We start from the raw sequence: 26,915 nt of genomic DNA, 5'->3' as shown, positions 1-26,915 counted from the left end.
TGAGAGTCAGTCAGAGATGCTGCTGCCTCAGTCTTGGAGATGACCCTTGGAGAAGCACAGGTTGACAGCACTGATTCCCAATCTTGGCTATACATCATAATCAGCTGGAATCTGAACACCACTGACACCTAGATCTCAACCCCAGAGGTTCTAATGTAACTTGTCTGGGGAGTAATTTGGGCACTGAAGATTTTCAAAAGCTCCCCAACTGATTAATATTTTAGAACCATTGATGGAGGTAAAACAAGTCTATTAGGTCTGAGGACCAGAAACATGGCCTCATCTGGAAGTTTGTTAGAAATACAGATTCTCAGGCTTGAACCTCATCCTGCCAAGTCCCAGTCTGCCTTCCAGGGACATTCACCAGGGGATTTCATGTACTTTACAGGTGAGAACTACTGTACCAGGTAGCCTTTATTTATTTTTATTTTTATTTTTTTGGCTGTGTTGGGTTTTCATTGCAGCGCATGGGATTTCTCTAGTTGCAGCGAGCAGGGGCTACTCTTTGTTGTGGTGCACAGGCTTCTCATTGCGGTGGCTTCTTGTTGTGGAGCACAGGCTCTAGGTGCGTGGGCTTCAGTAGTTGTGGCACATGGGCTCAGTAGTTGTGGCACGTGGGCTCTAGAGCGCAGGCTTAGTAGTTGTGTCACACGGGCTTAGTTGCTCTGCGGCATGTGGGATCTTCCCAGACCAGGGCTCGAACCCCTGCATTAGCAGGTGCATTTTTAACCACTGCGCCACGAGGGAAGTCCCCAGGTAGGCTTTAAAAGTAATAACTTATTGATCTGTATACATGTGCTTTAAAGAAATTCTTTAAAGCAGCAAGTTCTGTTAGTTCCTAAAAATATTGGAGCATATAATTTAGTCCATTCCTATGTCTAATTATTGAAGCTTTAATAGACTGTTGTGGCACAGACACTAACGTGATGGTTTCTGCTTGCATTGTAACAGAAAGTATCAATAATCCCAGCAGAGTGGGCACTGGACTTTCACATCTTAACTAGAAGGTCAAGAATAACCAAGTTTTTTAGGAATTAGTTCCACATGTTTGTATAAAATTTATTATTCAAGATAAAGTGTAATTCCCCTTTTAGGTTAATTCCTTTTGATTTTAGAAAATTGTATACTTCAGAGATATACAACATAGGTAGATTCTTTTTTTTTTTTTTTTTTTTTTTTTTTGGTGGTACGCGGGCCTCTCACTGTTGTGGCCTCTCCCGTTGCTGAGCACAGGCTCCTGACGTGCAGGCTCAGTGGCCATGGCTCACAGGCTCAGCCACTCCGCGGCATGTGTGATCTTCCCGGACCGGGGCACGAACCCGTGTCCCCTGCATTGGCAGGCGGATTCTCATCCACTGCGCCACCAGGGAAGCCCTAGGTAGATTCTTAATTGATGTAATTTTTCATCACGCAACACTCAGATCTCAGATCCTCAGGGGTTGGGGGAGAGTGAGAAGAGATTATAATGTCTTGACCAAAACAAAAAAAAAGTGTCTAACATTATGTTTTCCTGATAGGTCTTTCTGAGTGGTATTTTAGAGGTACAGTGCCAAAGAATTATAATGGAGAAAGGCCAACTATGCTATGAGTTAGAGCAGCACTTCTCAGACTTAAACGTGGTAGGAAACACTTGAAGATCTTGTTAAAAGGTAGACTCTGATGCAGTCAGTCTGGGGAAGGGGACTGAGACTCTGTATTTCACACAATACAGGTGTTGGGACGCTACCTGTCCATCGACTACATTTTGAGTAGCAAGGGTTTAGATGACTCTTCCAGGATACCTTCTTGTAAACTCTCATTTCAGTGACTCAAAAAATCAAGTGGCCTGGTATAAACAATAATAAGGGTGATTTTGTTGAAAGTGCTGATTTGCTCATTTGAATCATCCAAAAGAGAGACATCAAGAGGTCAGAATTGTTCATAGACCCATCATTAATGGAAAGCTCATGGGGAAATGAAGTCATTTAAGGCAAAAGGAAAATAGTAACATAAATACCTCAGATGACTACCAGGGCAAAATTTTCAAAATGTTGCAAGCTGTCTGCATGCTTGAAGTAGCAATTTACATGCATAATTAGGTGCAATCAACAGTTTTGAAATGTAATATATTTTCTGAGCCCATATTTACTTATGACAGATGCAAAAAAAAAACTGTGTCCCCCCCAAAAATAGAAGGGCAGAGAAAGGAAAAATACTTGCCTTTGACAATGGGAATCTTTACAAGCTCTTGCCTAAATTTAGAACAAATTTAGTTGAAGTATTGGATCTTTGTTTTGATTTACTCTTCACTGAAGTTCACAAACACATTTTGGAAGTAACAAGCATGTAAGAATAATAACTTTCCAGTCAGCTCTTCCAGCTCCTGTTGGAACTGACATGTACTTTTTATTTCTACACTGTAAAAGGAAAATCTGTCAAATTCAAAACTTTACTGCAGAGAACACCATTGACTTTCTTCCTGCCTTCAGAAGGGGCTTCATTTTTTGAAGATGCCAAATATCTTTTAGAATAATTTATAGAAAGAGATTAATTAAACTAGCAATTTCTTCTCAGATGAGTGCTCATGGTGAATTTCTATCATCTTAATATTTTCAGTAAAACAGGCACTGAGTTTTCCCTATGCCCTAAGGCACTCTCCTAAACTCTTTACACAGATCATCGAATTTACCATTATAAAAATACTATAAGGATTGATTGATTACAATGTACTGGGGAGGAAAGGGAAAGCAAGTAACTTTTTTTTAAAAAAACAAATATTTTTTTTCTTTTTTTCTTATTTATTTATTTTTGGCTGCTTTGGGTCTTCTTTACTGCGCGGGGGCTTTCTCTAGTTGCGGGGAGCGGGGGCTACTCTGTTGCGGTGCGCGGGCTTCTCTTTGCGGTGGCTCCTCTTGTTGCGGAGCATGGGGTCTAGGCACGTGGGCTTCAGTAGTTGTGGCACGCGGGCTCAGTAGTTATGGCGCAGGGGTTGGTTGCTCCGTGGCATGTGGGATCTTCCCGGACCAGGGATCCAACGGTATCTCCTGCATTGGCAGGCAGATTCTTTTTTTTAACATCTTTATTGGAGTATAATTGCTTTACAATGGTGTGTTAGTTTCTGCTTTATAACAAAGTGAATCAGTTATACATATATATTTGTTCCCATATCTCTTCCCTCTTGCATCTCCCTCCCTCCCACCCTTCTAGTGGTCACAAACCACCGAGCTGATCTCCCTGTGCTATGCGGCTGCTTCCCACTAGCTATCTATTTTACGTTTGGTAGTGTATATATGTCCATGCCACTCTCTCAGTTTGTCACAGCTTACCCTTCCCCCTTGCCATATCCTCAAGTCCATGCCCTAGTAGGTCTGTGTCTTTATTCCCGTCTTACCCCTAGGTACTTCATGACCTTTTTTATTCTTTCCTCCTTAGATTCCATATACATGTGTTAGCATACTGTATTTGTTTTTCTCTTTCTGACTTACTTCACTCTGCAGATTCTTAACCACTGCACCACCAGGGAAGTCCGCAAGTAACTTCTTTAAAGGCACAAAGCTCTGTATTTTCTTGGCTGGCACATTACTACATGAAAGGTCGTAATGTCATTTTAAAAATATAGTGAATGTCAGACTAAAGCAAGCTCATGTTATTTTGAACAAGTTCCCAATTTAGAAAATGAGCTTGAAATCTAATTTTTCATAATTTTGAAGAAAAAGAATGAGTAATTCCATCCCCAAACTTTTCTTTCCAAAAGCATGTTCACATTGCATTATCTAGATTGACTGTCTGCACTGATGAAATTAAAGTGGCAATTAATTTTATCATTCTTAGAGTCAGAGATTAAGAGATTGCATTGAAGGATAGGACTCATGCTGTGTTCTTGTGTAACTGCGTCTATTGGGACAGTGTGTCTTGAAATTGTCAAAGTTGTCTTTAAGTTAATGCAAAGCAGTCAGGAGATGAACAACTTAACTTTCTAGTTTCAGGAGGCAATTGTTGCTGGAGGAAAAAAGCTAAGTAAGCTCTGCTAAGAAATGCACGGAGAGTTCATTTATCTGCTGACCCATTTGGGCGCATTATGGAACTCAAAGCCCAGAACAATGGGCTCTATTTAACATTAAACAGCTTCTTAATAATCCTTTATTTCCCTCCATAGCTGCCGGAAGGTCCCTCGGGAGTGCAGAGTCGCTGTAGTAGTCCCCGTGAAGTTGTAAGCCACTCCCCAGGACCAAGTAGTGTTAAATATAGAAGTCACCCTAATCACCTGACTGTCGGAGGGCCCCGTGTAAGAATTCCCAAGTCTACCCTTGTCATCTCCACCTGTCTCTCTAGATTTACAGACGCAGCTCACCGCACCGCCTGGGGTCCCCGCCGGCACCTCCCGGAGCCCTGCCCGGAGGAGTACGCCCTTCCAGCGCAGAGGGCTGGCGGGGAGCTGGCGCCAACCGGGGCACCTGGCGGCCGATGCCTGGCCGCGACCCCTCGCTCTCCCTCCGCCTCCCCCTCCGCCCCTCTGCTGCCGACCTTTACGAGGAGCTCTGCTGCGCGGCGAGACTCGCGTCCTCGCTCTGGGCGCGGGGCCCCACCCCTTGCGGGTGCCGCCCGCAACCGGGACGGAGGCGAGGTAGGTGAACTGCTGGCCCGGCCTTGGCCACCGCTTGCTTGGTGCTAGTCCTCAGGCGCCGGTTGGGCGGCGCGGGGCCGCGGGAGCGCGGGGATGCACTCGCGCGCGCGGGAGGGGTGACCCCGGGGACACGTGCGGCCGCGGGAGGGAGCGCGGGTGGGGCCTGGGGCCAGCGTGGGGGTGGGGGTCTCCCGGGGTTGGAGTGGGCGCCCCGGACGCCAGCCCTCTGCCGGCTCCCCTCCTTCTAGGGCTCCGCCGCCGCCTGGCACAAATCGGAAAGCCTTGCCTTCCTCGGCTGGAGCGGGCAGGGTGAGGGGTCGGTGCCTGGTCAGCGGGCGGGGATGGTAGATTTCACTTACACCTGACCCGCCCCACTCCGGGAGGTCCCAGCCGGCAGGTCCCAGCGATGCGATTGTTCTTCCAGTAACTTTGTTCAGAGGCGGAGGGGAGGGGAGACGCCGAGAGGCCCCCAGAGAGGCTGGAAAGCGACGAGGATCAGGAGGCCCAGCTGGGGAGGGAGTCCCCGGGCGGCCCCGGCGCTGGGCGCGCGGCTGGGAGGCGTCGCTACCGCAGCCTCCGGGATGCGCTCGGCTTAGCGGGACTGCCGGCGGGCTCCTGAAGGCCACTGCTCCGAGGACGCGCGGCCACCCGCTGCTCGCGCTCCCCGGGCCGGCGCCGCCGGTGCCGGAGCCTAGCGGCGAGCAGAGCTGTGGGGCGCGCGGGCGAAGGCTAGCGGGAGGGCGGGCGCGCGGGAGGCGGCTCCTCCTCGGCGAGCCATGCGTGCCACCGGCAGCTGAGCCGCCGCCGGCGCCTCTGTCAAATCTGCGCTCCGCTTTTGTCTTGTCCTCCAGTGAATGGGAAGATGGAGATGGATGTGGAGGGAGTTTCTCCGTGCCCGGAGCCCATCCCCCGCTCCCAGGGAGCTGGCGGAGCCTGCCAGGCGCCGCCACAGCAGCCGTCGCCGCCGCAGCATCCGGCTCCGGATGATCCGCCCGGCAAGAGTGCCGGCGCCGAGGACAGCGACGATCCCGAAGCGAGAGCCAGCGGCGAGAAGGACGAGAGCAAGGTAGGTCCGCCGCGTTGGCGCTGTGACACCTTTTGAACAAAACCACGGAGCTCTGGCAGCTGCTGTCACTTTAACCCCTGCGCTCCCCCACCCCATTCCCTCGTCCGGGAGGTGGTGAGGGTTGCAGATGTAGGGAAGGCGTAAGATGGAAGGGAATTGCTGGGTGACAGTGACTTTCTGAACGGGAAGGCGCGTGCAGAAGTCCCTCCTGGTTTCCGTATTCAGTGTTCGTGTGGAGAAAAGTCTTCTGGTCCAGGCAACGTGATGCCGGGTGGAGCGCAGCACCCCGGGAGAGCGAGATTGAGAGACCTTTGCTCGCCCGCACCGTATAGCCACAGCTTATCTGGATGATCTAGGTCAAGGGGAAACATGTCTTCAGGAGCTGCCAAGTGGCTTCTGAGACTCCTTGAAGGGAGGTGACATCAACCTAAAGATGACAATAGTGGGAGCAAAGTTTGGCTCTTTTGCAGAATGGAGAGCTCTGCCTAACCCAGCTCTAAGCTGGAGCACCCGCTCTTCCCCTGGCATCCTCCTGCCCGGGAGGGCAGGGGCCAGGTGCCTGGCACCAGGTGAGCTCTGGAAACCTTTTGAAGCCCTGCTGTGTCATTGTAGCCCCGGGGATAGCGGCTACTGACTGTGGAGAGAGGAGCTCCTCAGGTAATTGGGTTCCAGTAAGAAATAGCTCAAATGCCGTTCTCTGGTGCTGATGTTTTTTCCTGTTGAGAAAATTGTAAAGTGGAGGAAGTGGCATAGAAAATAATGCCTTGGTGTGATATTCTTGTAGTGTATTTATTGCAACTTGGTCTCTGAGCAGGGTTTTATTTCTCCATATACACTTGGAGTTGAGTTTTGTGGATGCTAGTGCCGGCCAGTTGTATCTCTGTGAAGTGTATACATGTGTTTGTTAATGCATTTTGGAAGTGGCTGCGAGTGTTGGGGAAAAGCTGGTTCAACAAATCAGAACCAACCAAAGAGGAGTCAGCTGAAGTAGTTTCTCACTGTGGCTCACTGGAGGAAGCATGCAAGGAAACAGCCACCGTGCCTGGTTAGGAAAGCGAGTCATTACATGCCCCTCCTGGGAGGTTGCCTGGGTTTCTGCTGGACCTTCCTAGAGGTGCTAGTGGACTAAACAGTACCCCAAACATGTTGGGATCACATTGAGTGTTGCCTCTCTGTAGTTGGAGACAGGCTCACCTTAACAAGATGGTATTTGCAAATCCTCAAAATTGTTTTGCATTTGGATACTGAGCTAAGGATTTAGATTGTGGTTTATCTACCAGGATCAATATTATAACTTATATGGCTTTCTACCAAGGAACTGGCATTTGAACACACTCTAGACTGGGCCGGGGTGATGCATACAAGATTTACATTGCCAAACTATGAGGAATTTTAATATTCTAACACCCTCAGCTTTTCAGTCGCATTTGATTTCATGAATATTTAATTCTGTCATGACTGCATATTTACTACTTTAAATGACTGCGCCCAGTTTAATGAAATAACCGTAACTGAGCATCGTATTACCTAATTGAACTTTAAGTCTCTTTTGCAAAATAGGTGTGGGCAATCACTAAAATATACAGCAAGTGCTGCCATTTCCACGTTGTTGGTTCATATGCCCTGAGCATGAGAAATTCCTGCCATCAGCAAAAAATCTGTGCTTATTTGTTTCCCTTTGATGCACCATGCAGACTGTCTGATGTTCTGTGGGTTTCGAGGAGTGAGGAAGCCAGTGCATGACAAATACTAGAGCAGGTGAAGAAAGGATGGACGGAAAGTGGGTTGATTATATTTCGTTAATTAACATGTGCAGATAATTGAGTATTCCACCGATGTGACTGGCTTTCTGTATGTCTGCAGTTTCTTGCGGTGGAAACAAGACACTACCTTTTTTTTTTTTGCCTCCAGGTGTTTGCCTTAAAAAATTATGTTGCATCTTTCTCTCCACCCAGAAATCGGCTGTGTTAACCCTTTGCTTATCTCTGCTCCTCTCCTACCAGTTCTTCCAAGAGTCTGAGGATGGTGGCTGTGTCTCAGACTTTAATAACTCTTTTTGTCTTTGATGGATACTAAGGCAAGTTATACATTGATTTTTCTTAGCAAATCCTGGTTTCATTAGTGGGAAGGCCTTTGGATGTCTGATCAAATTATTCTACTAAGATATAAATGGAAGACAAACTGGGATAAAGTGGAATGTGGTTTCACCAAGCTGTTTGGGGTGAAGTTAGGGAGATGGTCACGATAGGATATAAGCACAGTAATGTACAAATGTAATATTTTGGACTCTTATGTTTGTTTCTTACTCACAAGTGTAATAAAAAATGAATTTTCAGTACTATGTTATTTATCTTAAATCTCCCCTTTCCACAAAAGTGTCAGGGCATTTTTTTTCCAGATTCTTGATTGGGTTCATGATTTTATTTTCTCTTGAGTTACCCCAGTTATCTTCTTGGAAAAGAAATTGGAGCTTACTGCCAGATCAGCTTGTCTCCTAAATTGCAGGTTCATGTTCATATGTCCTCAGAAAGTCTCTGAAATAGGAAGGAAGGTTAGAAAACTGGATCAGTCAAGGGATTTTTTACGCCAGAGTTTCATGACGTGACTGGTGCTTTCTGTTCCTAGAATTACAATGCCTGATTCCTCTCTAGCAACTGCTCTTCAGAGAGATGCTATAGCAGCTACATGCTGTGTATGCTTTGATTCCACGAATTGGAGAAGACTCTAAATCAACCAGTCCCCTGGGCTTTAAGGCAGGCTTCCCTTAAACCCTGTGAAAGGCAGTCTCCTCTCCTTGCAATGACAGGCAAAGACAATATGATGACCCCCTGTGGGGACCTAGTGAGATGTTTCCTCACCCATGATCTCAAGAACTTCTTCCTCATATCTGAAAAGAGGTTCTCCCACCTGGACAAACTCCTTTCTTCCAGTCTCGCAGATGAAGATTAAATGGTCACTTGCCTTGAATAAGAGACCTCCAAATCCTTGAAAGTGTTCTCAACCATGGATTGGACCATCCTCAAAACTTTCTTGCAGAGTTTCCTTAGGCTATCACATTCCATCCTTTTAGTGACATTTAAAACCATTCTGAAATGCTTTGTTTGTGCTCAGTAACTCAAAGATGGGTATTTCTGAAACTTTGTTTGGAAAAGTTTTTTTTAAAGTTCTTTGTGCTGAGGACTAACACCCCAGTTTCTTACTCCATCTGTTATCAAGTTGCTTTCACAAATGTGTGGGTTCTTCCCCGACCCCAGGTGAGTGATGTATAAATGATTCTTTCTTGTTTGCTTCAGCTTCATGTATTCTCCCTTTTCCTGCCTCCCTCCCCCCATTTTCTCTCTCTCTCTTTCACACACACACACCACTTACTGTGATGTTTTTTATAGAAGTGTGTATTAATGGCACAGCTATGAGGTATCATGACCAAATTCTCTTTTGTGTTCAGCTCTCATTAAAGCCTTGGTCGGCAAGATATGTTATTCTTGTGATTTGGACTAGAGAGATCCTGTGCTGTTGCTCCCAGTGTTACTTCACTGATAGACATGACCCAAGATGCTCACCTGCCTGCACCCCATCAGTGACACTGTCCTAAACCATCAGTCTCAGAGAGGATGCTGTCAGGAGTCTCTCATCCAGTTCATTTTTGAAAGCCTTTTATTTTGAAATAACTTCAGATTTATAGAAAAGTTGCAAAGATAAGACAAGGAGTTCCCATATGCCCTTTACCCAGCTTCCCCTAATATTCACATCCTACTTAATCATGGTCTATATATTACAATAAAGAAATTAACATGGGTACAATACTGTTAGCTAACCTCTGTCCAGTTTTTGTTGAGTGAATGTGTAACAAACATATCAATCTTTTTCATTCTGTCCTCCTAGGACTTAAGACTTTGGTTTTTTTTTTTACACCTGAAAGACTCTGTGAGAGGGTATTTAAGAGCCAAATTTAACTTCAGGTTGACTGTGTACCCTGTTCCTGGCAGGGGGGCAGCTCCCGAAGTCAGAGGCTGAGGTCCTGGGGACATGCGCCATGCTACCCTGAGCCCTGTGGGAGTTACACCTTTGGCAAAGCTCTTGAGTGCTGTGAACTTGTGGGGAGTGATAGTCTTCTTTTTTATTTTGTCCTGAAAAACATTTCCTGCTCCAAGTAAGGCAGGGTTTGTCAGTACACAGAGGACAGCAGAGTCTCAAGTGGCAAGTAGAGGAGAAAAGGTGATTGATAAAATCAAGACAGTTCACTCTTATGCCTAAACCCTTGGGTGTTTGTTCCTGGCATGAAAAATAGCAGAAGCCCTTTCCTTTCTGCATGGTGCTCACCCGGGGAACTCTGATTTCGAGCACAGAAGCGGAAACTTGCCCATATTAGGCAGGAGGCCATTGTGATCAGTGTTGGCTTTTTGATGAAGAGTGAAATCACGAATCATTTGGTCTTGGCTCCGCCTTTCACTGTCTACTAACCTCAGAGAAGATCCTACCTTTTTAAAATCTCAGTTTCTTCATCTGTAAAATAGGATAATTATAGGGCCCACCACCTATTATTTTATGGCTTGAATGAGGTGAAATATATAAAGTTCTTGATTCAATGCTTCATAACTACTGACCACTCAGTAATTGTTAGTAATAACTGTGATGATTATTATTGCTCTTGTGGTCCAGGGTTCTGAAGAGGAGAATGAGTTGGGGCCAAGTTCACTTAGAATTTTCAGTTTCCCAGAGAATTGTGGGGCTGGAAATGATGCAGACACCCTGTTCTACAATCAAACCAGGTTGGTGCTCCTTGGTCTGACTTTGCCCTGTGGGCTTTGAGATGTTCCCAGTTCTTTTCCTGGTGGGCAGGACCTTAGGAAAGAATTATCCTTTATCCTGACTTGTCAATAGGCTGTTCCTTTCTCATCAGGAAAACCAAGGAAGACCGGGATGGAAGGCTCCTGCCTCCTGGCCCAGGTCCCAGGAGTACACACAGGACATTAATAAAGCAAGTGGATTGCCCTGCTTTTACACATTACATTTATGACTTCTTAGAAGAAGTAGGTGGCAAATTTTAAGACTTAAAAAAAATGATTGAGATAAAAAGTTATATCCTTTAGGGCTCTTTGGTTGCAAGCAACAGAAACTGACTTTAATTTGAGCAAAAACGTATTTAATTATAAGGTAATCATGGAATCAAAGGAAAAGTGATAAAAGTGGTTTTGGGGAAATACTAAAGCCAGGGAATCTCAGAAGATCTGAGTAGTAGAAAGTGATGAACAGTCCCTTGAGGCCACTGACATAAGAAGAATAAATTCCAACCTTTTTTTTTTTTTTGCCTTTTGTCACTCTGATGAGCAGAGTCCATGGAAGGATATGTAACTGGCCTTGCTTGGGTCAGATGTCCGTTTGTTGGTCAGGGAAGAGTGGACATCCACATAGAAGGTTCTGGTAAATTGTGTCCTTTGGAAGAGGTATAGTTCATGGGGGAGAAAATCAAGGTACTGTTACCAGACCAAGGAGAATGGATATTAGGGGCAAAATAGCCAGTATAACTTCTCTTCAGGGGAGGTTGGGGGGAGGGAGAGGGAGTGGGGAGAGAAGAAAAAAGGAGAGAAATAGAGGGAAAGAGAAAAGGAGAGAACCAAACAGACAGAGACAGACAATGAGCTTATCCAAGAAACTGGAATATTTTTTGACACTAATTTCCTACCATTTGAAAAGAAAGAATCCAGAGTAAATGATGACTTGCTCCTTATTCTGATTTGCCATGTGAGACCCCCAGAATTAGGAAACCATGATGGAATACATGGCCTACCGAGTCTGGGCCCTGCCCCCCACATTTTTACATGGGAAAAACTGAGGCACCATGACAAGTGATTTGCCGGAACACAGAGCTAGCACTTGAAGGCCCTTTAGCCTAAGACATGGAGTCTGCTTCTGAAATTCGTTCTTAGTTTCCCCACTTATAAAGTGAAATTAATGATACATTTCACATCTGCTGAGCAGATAATCTGAGGATGAATGTGATAGGGCGCTGATGTTTTAAAACATAGACCTTCTATGGGACTGTCATGTCATTAGAATGAATATATTAACATTTTTTTTTTGTTTGCCCCTAAATTAAAGCAGGTTGGTTTCCTGCTCAAATCCCTACGGCTTTTTCTTTGACTTTAATCTACATGTCAAGGTATCTCTGTCCTCATATTTGGATCTTAGGTCCTACAGAAGGAGGCAGTCCAGGCTGTGTGTCTCTCAGTGTTGGGTGGCAGTTGTTCAACTCTTGGGCACACGCACTGTTCCAGCACCAGGCCTGGCACACAGTGGGTACCCGGGGAATAGCAGGTCCATTGACCCCTGCCTGGACGTGTCTATTCAGCACATCAAGCCCTTCCTTAGATGCTGGGATTGCAAAACTGAAAGAGGGAAGCCCACAGCTTCATGGTGGACACACACCTGTACACAGACCCTGATGCCCTAAGGAGCTGAGGGCCACAGAGAGGTGAGAACAGGAGCTACTTGCATGGAGGCTGCGTGGAGTGGAGTCTTGAAGGAAAAGGAATGCTGGGAACGTAGGGAGGATGTCCATGGTCAGAAGGGCTGAGAAATATTCAGAAGCTCGTTATGGGGTCTACGGAGGTTTGGCTGGAGGTGTATTTCTTGTGGATGCCACATGACAGGGTGGCAGGAAGCTTGGATGCCCTCAGATAAAGAATAGGTTCAGAGTGAAGGTTTGAGACTGTTTCCACGGCCCAGAAAGGCTCCCTGATGGGGGAATTTCATGGATCCGTACATGTCTCCTCTATTTCAAGGAGACAGAAATAGAATTAAATCCTATTTATTGCGTGACAAAGAGAGGATATTACATCATTGCCTGAATAAAGGACATGTAAGCACAGAAAAAAGAACAAATAAATAGAATTTATTTCAGAATAGAGTAACCTTTTTTGAGAAGGAGTAGGTAGAGCCTTCACCCAGCATGGCCCCCAGCCCTGCACCCCTGGCTCTCAGGTACATCCTGTCCAGTCCTGCCTGCTGGCCTTACTCTCTGCATCCTCTGTGCACCTCTGTGCACGGATGCTCAGTGTCTGGGCACTGCTGGGGTGCCCGGGTGGCATCCTGCACTCAAGGGGGAGGTGTTTTTACTGAGATTCTCTTCCTTTCCTCACGGTGCAGCCTTGGTGGAGTTGAAATCAGTGGTAAGAGGGTCCATTTTCTCCGAGTAGGTTGTTGTCTTGTGCGTTCTTTTAAAGCCTTCTTGAGCTCAGCCAGAAAGGTACCTGGGGGCACAGCAGGTACAGCCACTCTGCCTCTCATTCTTTACAAGTGGGGCCATTTCACACGTTTTTGTTTGTTTGTTTGTTTGTTGCGGTACGCGGGCCTCTCACTGTTGTGGCCTCTCCCGCTGCGGAGCACAGGCTCCGGACGCGCAGGCTCAGCGGCCATGGCTCACGGGCCCAGCCGCTCTGCGGCATGTGGGATCTTCCCAGACCGGGGCACGAACCAGTGTCCCCTGCATCAGCAGGTGGACTGTCAACCACTGCGCCACCAGGGAAGCCCCACACGTTTTTAAGGTAAAGTGTTGGCCTGTCTAACAGGCACTAGAAGTAGCCAAGTGGAATGAGACTGTGGGACACCTAGGGACACTGGCCAGTGAGTGACTCCCTTTTTCTTGGTTTGCTCCCCCAATAACTGAAGGCCCACATCACATCCCCTTCACAAAAACTAGTGGCTGGTCAGCCCCTCCATCCTTCCCAGGCTCCCATCTCCACCCCTTTTGCAGGCTTGCATTCCCCTCCCCAGGTTAAACCCCCTGTATTTTACAATCTGTTTTCTTTCTAAAGAAAGATTTATTGGCATATAATTTATAGATGGTAAAATTCACCCTTTTTAAGTGTACAGTTCAATGAGTTTTGACAAATGTATACATCTGTGTAGCCACCACCCCAAACAGGATATAGAAGATTTTCATTACCCCCAAAGGGTTCCTCTGTGTCCCTCTGCAGATAATCCCCTCACCCCACCTTTTCCATAATTTCACATAAATGGAATCAAATAGCATGTAGCCTTTTGCATCTGACTTCTTTTGCTTAACAAAATGTATTTGATATTCACTTACCTTGATGTGTATCAGTGGTTGCTTTTGCTTACTGGGTCTTATTTCATTGTATGGATGTGTATTGTTTATCCATTTACCTGTTGATGGATATTTGGGTTCTTTACAGATTTTTGGCCTTTGTGAATAAAGCTTCTATAATTTTTTTTCTTTTTTTTTTTGTGTGGACTGTATATTTTCATTTTTCTTGGGTGAATTCCCGGGACTGGGACTGCTGGGTCATATGGTAAGGATGTTTAACTTTATAAGAAGCTGCCAATCTCCTTTCAAGAGCAGCCATTTAAAATGTGCTGAGACCGTGCATTTCCACCATCCATGCATGAGAATTCCAGTTGCTCCACGTCACTGTCAACACTTGCTATTGTCAGTATCTTTAATTTTTGTCATTCTAGTAGGTGTGTAATGATGTCCCGTTGTGGCTTTAGTTTGTTTTTCCCTGTTAACTAATGATTTTGAATATCTTCTGTGCCTATTTGTTGTCTGTATGTTTCTTTGGGGAAAAGTCTGCTCCAATCTTTGGCCTATTTTTTAAAAATTGGGTTGTTTGTATTCTTATTATTTTGATACAATTTATTATTTTCACATAGGTTTAGGCTTCAGAAACCCTGGTAGAAGTTTGAAGAGATTACAAAGCAAGGGTAATTTTTGAGTTTCTTTTCTTGAGGGTTGTTGGTGAACTAACATTTACTGGGCGTTTATCCTGTGCCAGTCATGGAGGAAGGTAGATTCAGATTGGGTCATCTCATTCCAGGCTCCATAGCAACCCTGCAAAATAACTATTATTAGCCCCAAGGTCACACAGTTAGGATATGGCAGAGGAAGGCCTTAAATTTAAGTCTGTCTTACTCTTACTCCTTCCACTTCACCAGGTGTGACTCAAGGCCTGTTCTCCACAATTTCCCCTTAGTTTCCCAGCCCAGTCTGCTTTCACTGCTCTGGGTGTTGTAAAAGCAGCCCTCAGGTGAAATAACACTGCTGCCACTGACGTGCAAATCAGGACATTGAGCTTAGGGCAAAAGAGTGCTCCCAGTTTCATTTCAGTCCTGAAAAAATCCTATCCACTTCATAAGGTGGAAAAGTGAGATTTCTCCAGAGACCTGGAAGGTTTGAGGTATCATTTACCTGTCGGGACCCAAGGATGTCCATCTCTCTCAGGTAAATCTCGGTGCTGTGCGTACCCAGAGGGCCAGGGTGGGGCTAAGCCCTGGGAATCAGAGCTCAGTTCAAACCCCTGTTTTGTTTTTACGGGCTGGAGGAATATGGGCAAACCTTGTGAAGGCCCTGGTTTGGATTCTCTTATTCAGTAAAGATGATGGAGACCCTTACCTAACCCCCTTACCACACCTGAGCATTGTGAGGATTGAATTAACCAGTAGGGGGACCAACTTGCTCCATCCCAGGAAATCCAGGGTCCCAGGTAAACCAGGACAGTTGGTCACCCCGATTACAGGATACCTGTAAAGTGTCTGGACCCTTACAGACTCTCAGAGCTGTCACTGTTGAAGGGCTTCAGGGCATTCTCTCCATGAGTATGAAAATGACTTAAGGTGTTTCAGAACTAATGAGGCCCTGGGAAGGATTCCAGGTTCTCCACATTGGCTTAAAAAATAGTTCAAAACATGGCTATGGATTTGAATTGGATGAATAGCATCACCTTTCCAAGTAAGTGGCTGTAGGACTTTTCAGGGCAGCTCCCCAAGGCCTCCAACCAGGAAGTAAGTGGGCTTTAGAAAGTGAGCCCCAAAAGTCTCCCTGGCTGGAGGACCAAGGGCTCTTTAAAGGACCGCCTGCATTGGCAGGACAAGAATCACCCCAGCAAATAACTTTTTAGAAATCGCATAGTTGGTAGGGTTCGTGTCACAAAGAATCAGACTCAGTGTTTTCCAGGAGGTTCTCAGTTAGGAAGAAACTGCTCTCATTTGGAAGACAATGGGACTTGGGTGCTGTGACTGTGAATCTTGGCTCTGCCCCTTCTAATGGACCTCTCAAAGAGTCACATTTTCTTTGAGCCTCAGGGTCCTCAACTGTGAAATGGGGATAATAGTTTTACTTTTCTAAGAACTGTCTGAACTAGAAACTCAAATTTGATAGTACTTGGACAAAGCCTTTTGTAAACTCTTACACAAGTCTGAGTGTGAGTGTCTGTGTGTGTATGTGTGTGTGTGTTAAGTCTCTCTGGTTTTGTGGGTTAAGTGAGTTTCCCCCATGATTTTCTGGGAGCCTGTTTAAGAAATTGAGCAAAAATTATCTCATTGGAGTTAAAGGTGCTGGGAGTTGGGGTCCATAGGAGCATGTGGTCCTTCTGGAAAGGGTGCCCTCAGATGGCACTGGGTGGGGTCAGGTGTTTGGAAGGCTCACGGGGCTGGGCTTGGGCTGCGATGTTCCTCTGGGGACATCTCTGGCTGACCCAGACAGCTTGTCCTCTTGCCACTCTGTCTTGCTTGTTCTTTGGATGACAGTGATACCAGCCTGTGGCCAAGACATTTCCCTTGACCACCTGCCCTCTACCCCTTCGCTTAATTCCTACTAAGCCTTCAAAATTCAGTTCAAGGAAGTGCTCTCTTATTAGAACCTTCCTCTGTCTACCCCATAGGTCAGGTCCCTGCTGATAGGGTACCAGACATTCCTTTAAAATTAAAAAATAAATTTTATTGAAGTATAGTTAATTTACAATGTTGTGTTAATTACTTCTGTACAACAAAGTGACTCAGTTATACACACACACACACACACACACACATATTCATTTTTATATTCTTTTCCATTATGGTTTATCACAGGGTATTGAATATAGTTCCCTGTGCTATAAAGTAGGACCTTGTTGTTTATCCATTCTATAAATAATAGTTTGCATCTGCTAATCCCAACCTCCCAATCCTTCCCTCTCCCGCCCCCCTCCCCCTTGACAACCACAAGTCTGTGCCCTATGTCTGTGAGTCTGCATCTGTTTTGTAGATAAGTTCATTTGTGTCATATTTTAGATTCCACATATGAGTGATATCATATGGTATGTGTCTTTCTCTGTCTGATTTACTTCACTTAGTATGATAATCTCTAGGTCCACCCATATAGCTGCAAATGGCATTACTTTGTTCTTTTTTTATGGCTGAGTAGTATTCCATTTTGTGTGTGTGTGTGTGTGTGTGTGTGTGTGTGTGTGTGTGTGTGTGTATATATATATATATATATATATATATATATATATATATACCACATCTTTATCCACTCATCTGTTGATGGACATTTAGGTTGTTTCCATGTTTTGGCTATTGTGAATAGAGTTGCTGTGAACACAGAGGTGCATGTATCTTTTTGAATTATAGTTTTGTCTGTATATATGCCCAGGAGTGAGATTGCTGGATCATATGGCAACTCTATTTTTAGTTTTTTGAGGAACCTCCATACTATTTTCCATAGTGGCTGCACCAATTTACATTCCCACCAACAGTGTAAGAGGGTTTCCTTTTTTCCACACCCTTTCCAACATTTGTTAATTGTAGACTTTTTGATGATGGCCATTCTGACCAGTGTGAGTTCGTACCTCATTATAGTTTTGATTTGATTTCTCTAATAATTAGCAATGTTCAGCATACATTCTTCATTGTATCATTAGCTGTTTAATGTAAGCCATGAGGATAAGGACCAGGCTTGTGTTTTCCACAGCTATTTCTCCAACCCTAACATAGTACATTCCATGGAGTAGGCCTTTAACTATATTTTGACCAATGATTGGGTATGAATACTAATTTCATATGACCTTTTACCCAATACCTACTTTCTGGCCCAGAATGATCCATGTCCTCATGCAGCACACATTCTAGTGGGAGTGACAGATACTAAATTAGTAAACAACTGAATAAACATGATAGATAATGAATAAACAACTAAATAAATAATCTGACACCAGTGGCCCCCTGGCTGTCAGGTTTCAGGCATGTTTTTAGAAGCCCTGATGAACCCTATTTATACAAGAGCATCAGTTCAGGGCAGTGAAGAAATAACCGTCACCCAGTTTGTTTTCTAGAGTTGCCATCTATCTTATGGCCTCAGAACCTGACCTTCTCCTCTGCTTCTCTCTACTTCCTCTGCAGAGTATAAGTTCTCCTTGTCACATTGGCATCGGGAAATCACAGTATATATGTCCCCAGCCCTTTCTTGTGGTCAGGTCATGCCTCTTTGGTTAAACCAAGTACACTTTCCTAATGAGTTCAGCCTTAGTCTTGGGAGCAGACATTCAGCTGTGGGTGGCTGGCAAAGTGAAGCTGGTACTGTCCTTGCCCTGGGCTTACAGCTTTCCTCCAAAAGCCTTCTCACCTGCCCCCACCAGACACTCAATCCTCAACACCCTCCTCTTCAGATTCTAGACCTGCATTATCCAATATGGCAGTCATTAGACACATGTGGCTATTTAAATGTAAATGTAATTAAAATTAAAAATTCAGTTCTTCATTTGTCTAGGCATACTTCAAATGGTCAAAAGCTCTAAGTCTAATGGCTACCATGTTAGGCAGTACAGGTAGAGGACATTGCTGTCATTGCAGAAAGTTCTACTGGACAGCAGTGTGGTAGAGGGTGACTTTACCTCTCCTGGCCCACCCTATTTGACTGAAATCCCTCTGAGATGCTCTGAAACCAATCCTTTGACAAGAGTGAACATTTTACAACTTTCTGGGGTTTGCTTTAGGTTCTTGGTGAATTACTTGCAAATTGTTTTTGAACTACCTATATTGTTGTGTACAGAGCTGCTTAGAGCAAGATCGTATTCAAAACCTTTGAGTCATGGTGTTACTATTTTTATCTAGGTGTTCCAGTGAATCTTGGTATTTGTCCCCTGCCATTATAGAAAAAGGCTCTGGTAAAGTGGTTCCAAGAGATGGCTTTTCTATTATCCAAGTTCAGAGCCTTTATTAGTGGGAAGTTGAACCACACTGACACTTCCTCTTTGCCATTTACTGATGACATCCTCACACTGTGGGGTTATTGTGATGGTACTTATCAGACACACAGGCAGAGAAATCCAGTGTCATTACAGAACCCCTATGTTTGCAACAACCATTCAGGGAATAATTTCCAAATTATATAACGGATTAAGAGTACTAAGTTCCAAAGTTACACCCTTAAGGTGTCCTATTCTTCTTCTATCTCATTCAGTAAAATTCCAAGTACATTACAATTAATCGTGGTTTCAGGGATGGATAAATAAGGAAAAGAGGATATGAATTTTAAAAGTCTGATAATAAAAGCTACCTTTTCAGTGCTTCTTGTATTACTTTTTTCATTCATGAGTGAGAAAAGTGATCTTTTCTGAGGTTGGAGGAAGGACTGGGGAGTTTAGTCCTTAAAGATTCGAATATGGGGCTTGCTGCACCTTTGTCTAGCACATTCCAGGAGTGTCTGCAGGAAAAGAGCTGGGAAATGGCCCCAGGAAGGATTTGGTGCTGTTGCTCCCTTCAAGCAAGGATGAACATTTGAATGACACCTGGAAGTGATCCATCAACGGATGAATGGATAAAGAAGATGTGGCACATATATACAATGGACTATTACTCAGCCATAAAAAGAAACGAAATTGAGTTATTTGTAGTGAGGTGGATGGACCTGGAGTCTGTCATACAGAGTGAAGTAAGTCAGAAGGATAAAAACAAATACTGTATGCTAACACATATATATGGAATCTAAAAAAAAAAGTCATAAGGAACCTAGGGTTAAGACAGGAATAAAGACACAGACCTACTAGAGCATGGACTTGAGGATATGGGGAGGGGGAAGGGTAAGCTGTGACGAAGTGAGAGAGTGGCATGGACATATATACACTACCAAACGTAGAATAGGTAGCTAGTGGGAAGCAGCCGCATAGCACAGGGAGATCAGCTCGGTGGTTTGTGACCACTAGAAGGGTGGGAGGGAGGGAGATGCAAGAGGGAAGAGATATGGGGACATATGTATATGCATAACTGATTCAGTTTGTTGTAAATCCGAAACTAACACACCATTGTAAAGCAATTATGCTCCAATAAAGATGTTAAATTAAAAAAAAAACTCTTGGGCTTCCCTGGTGGCGCAGTGGTTGAGAATCCGCCTGCCGATGCAGGGGACACGGGTTCGTGCCCTGGTCCGGGAAGATCCCACATGCCGCGGAGCGGCTGGGCCCGTGAGCCACGGCCGCTGAGCCTGCGCGTCTGGAGCCTGCTCCGCAATGGGAGAGGCCACAACAGTGAGAGGCACGCGTACCGAAAAAAAAAAAAAAAAAAAAACTCTTTTATTTACACATGCAGTTAGCAGGGAGGCCCCTGGGCTCCACAGTCAGAACGTGGCAAAGCCTGGAAATGGGGTGAGGGTATGAATGCTCCCCTCAGTCCAGCTGGGCCAGGGCATGAGAGCACAGCTAATAGAACAGTAGTCCAGAAAGAAAAAGGGACAGGCCTAAGTCAGTAATAACGACACCTCTTTGGTATTTTTAGGTAGTATTTAAACAAGTACTAAAATCACAGAGGTATGGAAAGATGAACATATTTGCCAAAAGTTAGAGTTGTAGGCAAGGTAACGACAATTGCCTGTTAGCTGTTACCTTCTTCTGTCCTTCTTTCTGCACTGAGGACAGGAGTCCAGCTCACTCTGGAGTCCCGAACATCAGGCAGGCTCACATGTCACCCCCGGTATGCTGAGGGCTCATGTCTCACCCTTGGGATGCTGAGGATGCAAAGATGGGATCGTGGTGGCTGTGATATCAAAAGTTTCAAGACCCTTGGAACCTAACAAGGTGCACATACAAGGGAAAATCGAGTCACAACTGGGTGTTTAGTCCCTGGGACCTCCTTGCTGTAACCACGGAGGCTTCTCATACTCACCACTCACAAGTGTTTAGTGAGCGACCTGTGCGTTGCTGTAACAGAGGCACTCAGCTTGGAGTCATAGCCTAAGTGCTAGGCAGGCACCTGTCCATTTCTTCTCCTACTTCCGTTTTCAGACAATTTTGGGATTCCAAGAAACATCCTCATTTGAGGCACAGGCCCTGAATTCTACAGGGATTTTGTCTCTGCGTCACTGTCGACATGTCCGATGTTGCCTTGTTGGTGAGGATCCCTCTGGTGAGGGGAGTAGAGGAGAGAGAAAAGGAGCTTCTGGAGGTAAAAGCAATCCCAAGGACTTAGCATTCACAGCTGCTGTGATGTTTGAAAATATACGAGAAGTTCTTATTCTGATGCATCAATTTAACTGTGGCCTGGAGCTGAGATTTGCATGTCTGAGGCCATCAAATGTAGAGACACAACAGTCCAGTAACCACACACTTGGCTCCGTGATTTAGTTTCATTTTTCCCTTTTCATTTTCTCTTCAATTGTGTAAGAGACACTGCAAGTTCTCGAAAGGGTTAATTCCATGCTGGGTTAAGTACTAAGGTTTAACCTTCTTCAGGGCCAGACTGAGAGTGTCTGTTTGGTGCCAAGTAGGTAAAAAAGAGTCTTACAGAAGAGATGTTTCAGCTGAGGGTCACGGTGCTCTTTAAAAGACAGTCTGGCTTTCTGCTGATGATTCATCAGAAAAATGAGCCTGGTAATTGAATTGGGGATTTAAAGGGATCATAAGGAAAAAACAGCCATATCCAACTGTTGGCGCTGTCATGAGAAATTCTGTTAATGTCAGCGTGCGAGGCAACACTCCATCGCGGTGGACCCTTCAGTGGACGCAGTCTGCTTACTTTCCGGTCCTGATCAGTTACAAGAGTCTGTCCTTCACTGCTGTGGAGTCAGGGCAGGCTGCGAAGACACCGAGTTGGAAAGGGGGTCTTTCTGTGGATGGCTGTGACGCAGATTTCCTCTGGGAGGAAGCCTGGGCACTGCAGCAGAAGATGACAACCAGAGAAACTAACTCTGAGGAATTTTCTGAACAAAGTATTCTCCTTTTTAGTGGGGCAGTGATGAAAACTGGGACAAGACATGTAGCCATGTCCTCTTAGAAGGGAACAGATTTTGCTTCCACCTGTATGGATAAGTTGGTTTGTACAGTTTGAATGAAATAACCATCTTTTGGCAAGGTAAAGGTCTGATCTTCTCTGGAGCAATGGTTCTCAAGCGGGGACAATTCTCTCCTCCCTTTGCCCCCCTGGAATATTTAGCAATACCTGCAGATATTTGGTTCTCGACCAGGAGTGGGGTCCTCCTGGCATCTTGTGGGTAGAAGCCACGGACACTGCTACGTTTCCTGCGATGCACAAGCCCCCCACAGCAGTAAATCACCAGGCCCCAAATGTCAGCAGTGCCAAGGCTGGAAACCCTGATCTAGAGAATGTTCTAGATATTTGGATCGTGCCTTCATATATACTTCATGAGGATAGTAGTATGAGGGGAAGCTTTAAACAGAATGTCTAAGGCTTTTCCTTGTTACAGACTGTCAGGACTCCCAAATTTGTGAATTCATCCTTTTGTCAGATCTAATTCTAAGAGGCAAGTCTGAGGAGAAAGTTCTTTACACCAAGAATTCCAAGCATTGTCTTTGCTTTTAGTAAAACTGACACCCATTGAGACTCCTTCTGTTGCCTTGAAGGTGGAAGATTGGAATCCTCCTCCCTAAAAATAATTTTCTTAGACTGTAACAGAGATTCTCTCTCTCAGTGCCAAAAAATATATGCTTCGTGTTTCCAAACCAGTGAATTCAAATCCTGCAGCTGTTATACTTGTATTAAATTTTGCTACAAGCATTTTCTATCTTGTACAATGTGGATTAATCCATGCTTATGACTTTTCAAATCAAGAAAAACATTGTATCCCAAATAGTTTACATGTTTTCATTTTAAAAACACACTATAAGGCTAAGAACAGTTAGCTCTGTAAAGTATTGGTGTCCAACTAAATAAGTCATGTGGGAAAAAAGACAGCTGCTTAAACTTGCCCAATGGATCTAAAAACTGTTAAAAGTATATGAGCAGTCCAGATTCCATTTTTAATTTTGATAAACACAAGTAAGGAAATTCTTGGTTAACAAGGAAAATTCTGCTGACTCCACCCTAAATCTTAAATGATTTAATGTATAAAACTTATGTTAACTTTATTAAACCAAGAAATTAACTCTCCATCTGTGTGAGGCACCAGGGAAGGGCCCCACACCAGATAACACTTGCTGAGCTCAAGGTGAGAAGTGTGAGTGTGATGCTTTATTTCAGAGGTTGGCAAACTTTCTGCAAAGGGCCAGATAATAAATATTTTTGGCTTTGTGAGCCATACAATTCACCTCAGCCACCCAACTGTGCTGTTGTAGTATGAGAGCCATTACAGACAACCTACAGATAAATGGATGTGGTTGCACTTCAATAAAATTTTGTTCACAAAAACAGGTGCTGGGGCCCATTTGGCCACCAGACCGTAGTGTTCCCACCCCTGCTTAACTCACCCCAGGCAACTTTATCACGGGCAAGTACAGAGTTCCTGTTATGTTTTTTGCAATGATGAGGATTATTTATGGAACCCCAGGACCACCTTCAAAGACTCCAGGTGGAGAATCATTGCAGGATGTGCTTAAGTGCTGGTCTATAGACCATCAACAAGGTAAAAGGCAAAGGGTACCTTACACGCACCTTTTATTAAAAAGTGATGCAGTGTTCATGAAAATGATCTCATAGGGTCTGTTAGGTTACTATAAAAATACCAATTTATTTTTTAATATTTGCTAGATTTCAGATTTGGTGAAGATTTAGATTGGGAAAAAAAGAAATCAGCCATTTCAAATGAGGATTCCCTGCCGACTGGAGCTGTGCAGTGGCCTGCTGGTCAGAATGGTGGGTCTCATACAACAGTCATCAGACATCCTGGCTTCTGACCCTGGTAGAGGTGTGGCACGGTCTTGTTCAGTAGGTTCTGGGCCTTCCTGATGTAGTTTTCCATTGTGGGGCTCTGTTACTAGGCCTGGTCAGTGGCAGCTGATATGAGGTCAGAACGAGTGATGGTTCCTAAAAATGTAAAGAGAGAAATGATTAGTGATCACGCCAGCATGACCAGACACTGTGATGCTTCCAGCCAGCTGGCCAGTTCCCCTGTGCAGCAAGGAGAGATTTCCCCCACTTTATCTTAAGTGCCCTCAGTCAAGAAAGATAAAACTGCAGGATTTTTGTGTGCGGGTTCTCAGTCATGGGATGGGAGGCGTCCCACATACCGATAGGAGCAAAAGCCTAAAAATGCCCTGAGTCTTCACTTCATGTGACATGTGAGGCTCTTAAGACAGAGTCTCTGATTCCCTGAATGAAGTTTCTACTATGATGAATTATCCCTGTTATCGTCAGTTCTCACAACCAGCACACATGTACACACACATTTCACACATACACAAAGAAACCTTGACCTTTGCCTTTCATATGAGCAAGTTTCATATGAACTAGTTCATGAGTTAAACCTCTGCTGCCATAGAACTGATTTCATCATGTGACTCAGTTGAAGAAAACTCAATATGATACTTACATGATGTCTGGCACAGCCTACTCCCATATTTCCAGGAAGCATAAAAAGAATTAAAGATGAGCAAAGCTTTCCAACCGTAGTAGAAGTACCTCTCTATTTATTTATCTATAAAAGAGGCTAGTGAATTAATTACCTATCACTGCATAAAAGATTACCCCAAAACTCAGCAGCTTAACAAACAATAAAAACTTTTCAGTGCATACAATTTCTGTAGGTCAGGAATTCAGGCAACTCATCTGGGTGGTTCTGGATCAGGGTCCCTCATGAAGTTGCAGCACACAGATGTCAACCAGGACTGCAGGGATCTCCAGGCTTGACTGGGGCTGGGTCATTAGCTGCCAGTATGGCCCAGTCATGTGGCTGGAAAGGCAGTGCTGGTCGTTGGTAGGAGCCTAAGTTCCTTACCAGTTAAATCTTTCCATACGGCTACTTGAGTTTCCTTACAACATGGTGGCTGATTTCTCCCAGAACAAGCGATCCAAGAGAGAGGAAGTTGGAAGCGACAGTGTCTTTCTGACAGCCTTGGTCACACTTGGTCTTGTGTGCAGTACCCTATTGGTTACACAGGTCAGCCCTATTCAGTGCAGCAGGGGACAACCCAGGAGTATGAGTACCAAGAGGTCAGGATCTTGGAGGTGGGCTCCTCTAGCCAGTTGCTAGATTGAAAGATTCTTCAATTAACTATCTGTTTTTAGTTTTCATTCACATGAAGATAGAAACTTCAGCAAAGGTCCTTTCTGAACCTATGGAAGCCATACTAACCTAGGCTTTTCATACAGAGATGTAAAACTTAACATATATCTGATGGGTTCGGAATTTTTTTCTGTGCCATTGATAGCACCTGTCAGATACACTAGTTGGACATCCTAGTGGATGCTGACTGTTCAGTTAAAAAAAATTCTCCTAGAGTGTTGCAATTATGTACCTAGACTTTTTTTGTCTCTTGTGTAAGTATCCCAACTGGTCTTATTGACTCAAATCTTTCATGTAACTTACCTCTCTGGAATCTTTATTAGTTAGGAGAGGCAGAATTGCTGTTAAAAAAGAAAGACCTAAAGATGTATAATGTCTCAAACACTATAAAACTTTCTCACTAGTGTCACAGTCCAAGATGTGTGTTTCCCGGTCAGTGGTGGCTTTTCTTCCTGCAGTGAGTCAGGACACCAGACTCCTTGCATCTTGTGGTCAGGCATTCTTGAAGGGCAAATTGTCACTTGCATCCAGTCTGAGAAAGGGTGGGGAAGGCAAGGTCATTTACATTCTGCAGGAGAGCCCTTGCCAAGGCGCTGGTCCACAAGGGCCAAGAAATGGAGCAGCTGAGTCCATTTTCTCTGGAGCAGCATTTTCTCTAGGATTGGAGATTGGATGAGGATGGATTTTGATACAGAGACAAGCAGCTCTACCTGAGGTACCAGACTTCAGAGCTTGGCTTGCCTGGGAACACTCCCATTTTATGAGAACTGAAATGAAGATGTGAAATTTTGTGATAAAAGTTAATATTGCTTTACTTGATGAGTAAAATTTAAAATAGTGTGAACCCAATCCCATAGTAAAAATTTCAGCAAGATTTACACATTTCAAACTTGGTGGCTAAGTACATTGTAAACTGTTTATACTGTTGATAAAGGAGGGGTACCACTTTTGGATAAACATAAATGCCCATCATTCTTTTTCAGGATTATTCTAGAATACCTGAGGTCTTTAAGACATCAACCGTTCCATAGGAAGCAATCAGCCATGTTTACCCCAAGTGTTCTTGGACTTACGTTCATGGCACTGCTTCTAGTAATACTTTAACTTGCTTACCTAAACCACCTCTTTTGTCCCCAATGTGGTCGTGGTCATGCTTCAGTCGAGGTACTTCTGAGCCATTGTTGTCATTGCTCTTGTCATTGTTATTGTTATCATCAACAACACCACTTATCCAGCACTTACTGGGGCCAGACATTGACCTGAGTGTTCTACTTCTCTGTTATCTCATTTAATTATCCTCACAAAACCTTATAAGGTATCACCCTCATTTGACCATTAAGATAATTGAGTTTCAGAGGCTAAGACACAGTTCATGGTGGAGCTGAGATTGAAATATATCCTATCCAGTATAAAGCCCTCCCCTTTCTTCCGCAATATGGGGTCCATCAGACAAAGAGCAATAGAGTGGGTATATTTGACTTTTTGGTCTCATATCTCTAGGTTAAATTAAATCACATGTTTCTTGATCCTTAAATCACACTTGTGGAGGTGTTTTCTTGCTCCTTTTAAAATAATTCCTGACCCCAAACGTGGCCTTCTCACTCAGGACAGAGACATTTCCTGTCCTGTGATGCCTTTGCATACACATAAATGCTTTAGACGACCTTACTTTTCCCCAGCCTTTCTTTGAACATGGGTCTTCTTTGAGAATGAATTTGCAAACATCTTGAAGAATGGAGCACTGGGCAGTAAGTAGCCATCTTGGCTTTATAGAGGAGAACCCAATCTCCTGTGACAAAGTGTAGCAGGATTGGTAATTCTTGTGAAGGCAGTTTAGAATAAATTCATCTGTTACCAACTTTAGCAGGGCTTCTGATTCTATCCCACACTACCGACTCCTTGGTAAACTGGTAAATGGATTCAGCTGATACGGATTTTCTCATTTGCTGGGCTTACAAACCCACGTTGTTTTCGATGGCCCTCTTCTTGATCTAGCCTCATTGAATCAGTCTTCAAAAGTG

The 26,915-nt window shown here is 44.5% G+C and overlaps 2 protein-coding genes across 2 annotated transcripts in view; one reads left to right on the top strand and one right to left on the bottom strand.

Moving 5' to 3' along the window:
- RBMS3 (RNA binding motif single stranded interacting protein 3) overlaps positions 1-26,915 on the top strand; it is a 1,499,266-nt gene that overhangs the window by 28,397 nt on the left and 1,443,954 nt on the right. Inside the window, exons 2-3 of the mRNA XM_059077389.2 lie at positions 4,312-4,603; positions 5,455-5,669. Coding sequence (XP_058933372.2) covers positions 4,444-4,603; positions 5,455-5,669 — 375 coding nt within the window. The 5' untranslated portion in view covers positions 4,312-4,443. The remainder of the gene's footprint in view (positions 1-4,311; positions 4,604-5,454; positions 5,670-26,915) is intronic.
- Positions 2,755-5,367, bottom strand: LOC136794901 (translation initiation factor IF-2; the record flags this gene model as incomplete). Its single annotated transcript, XM_067043082.1, has 2 exons — positions 2,755-3,023; positions 4,504-5,367. A coding segment is annotated over one exon (720 nt), but the record flags the coding sequence as incomplete, so codon positions are not given.

Source organism: Kogia breviceps, chromosome 10 (assembly GCF_026419965.1).
Source record: "Kogia breviceps isolate mKogBre1 chromosome 10, mKogBre1 haplotype 1, whole genome shotgun sequence".
NCBI lineage: Eukaryota > Metazoa > Chordata > Mammalia > Artiodactyla > Physeteridae > Kogia > Kogia breviceps.
This window is presented reverse-complemented; position numbering and strand designations above follow the sequence as displayed.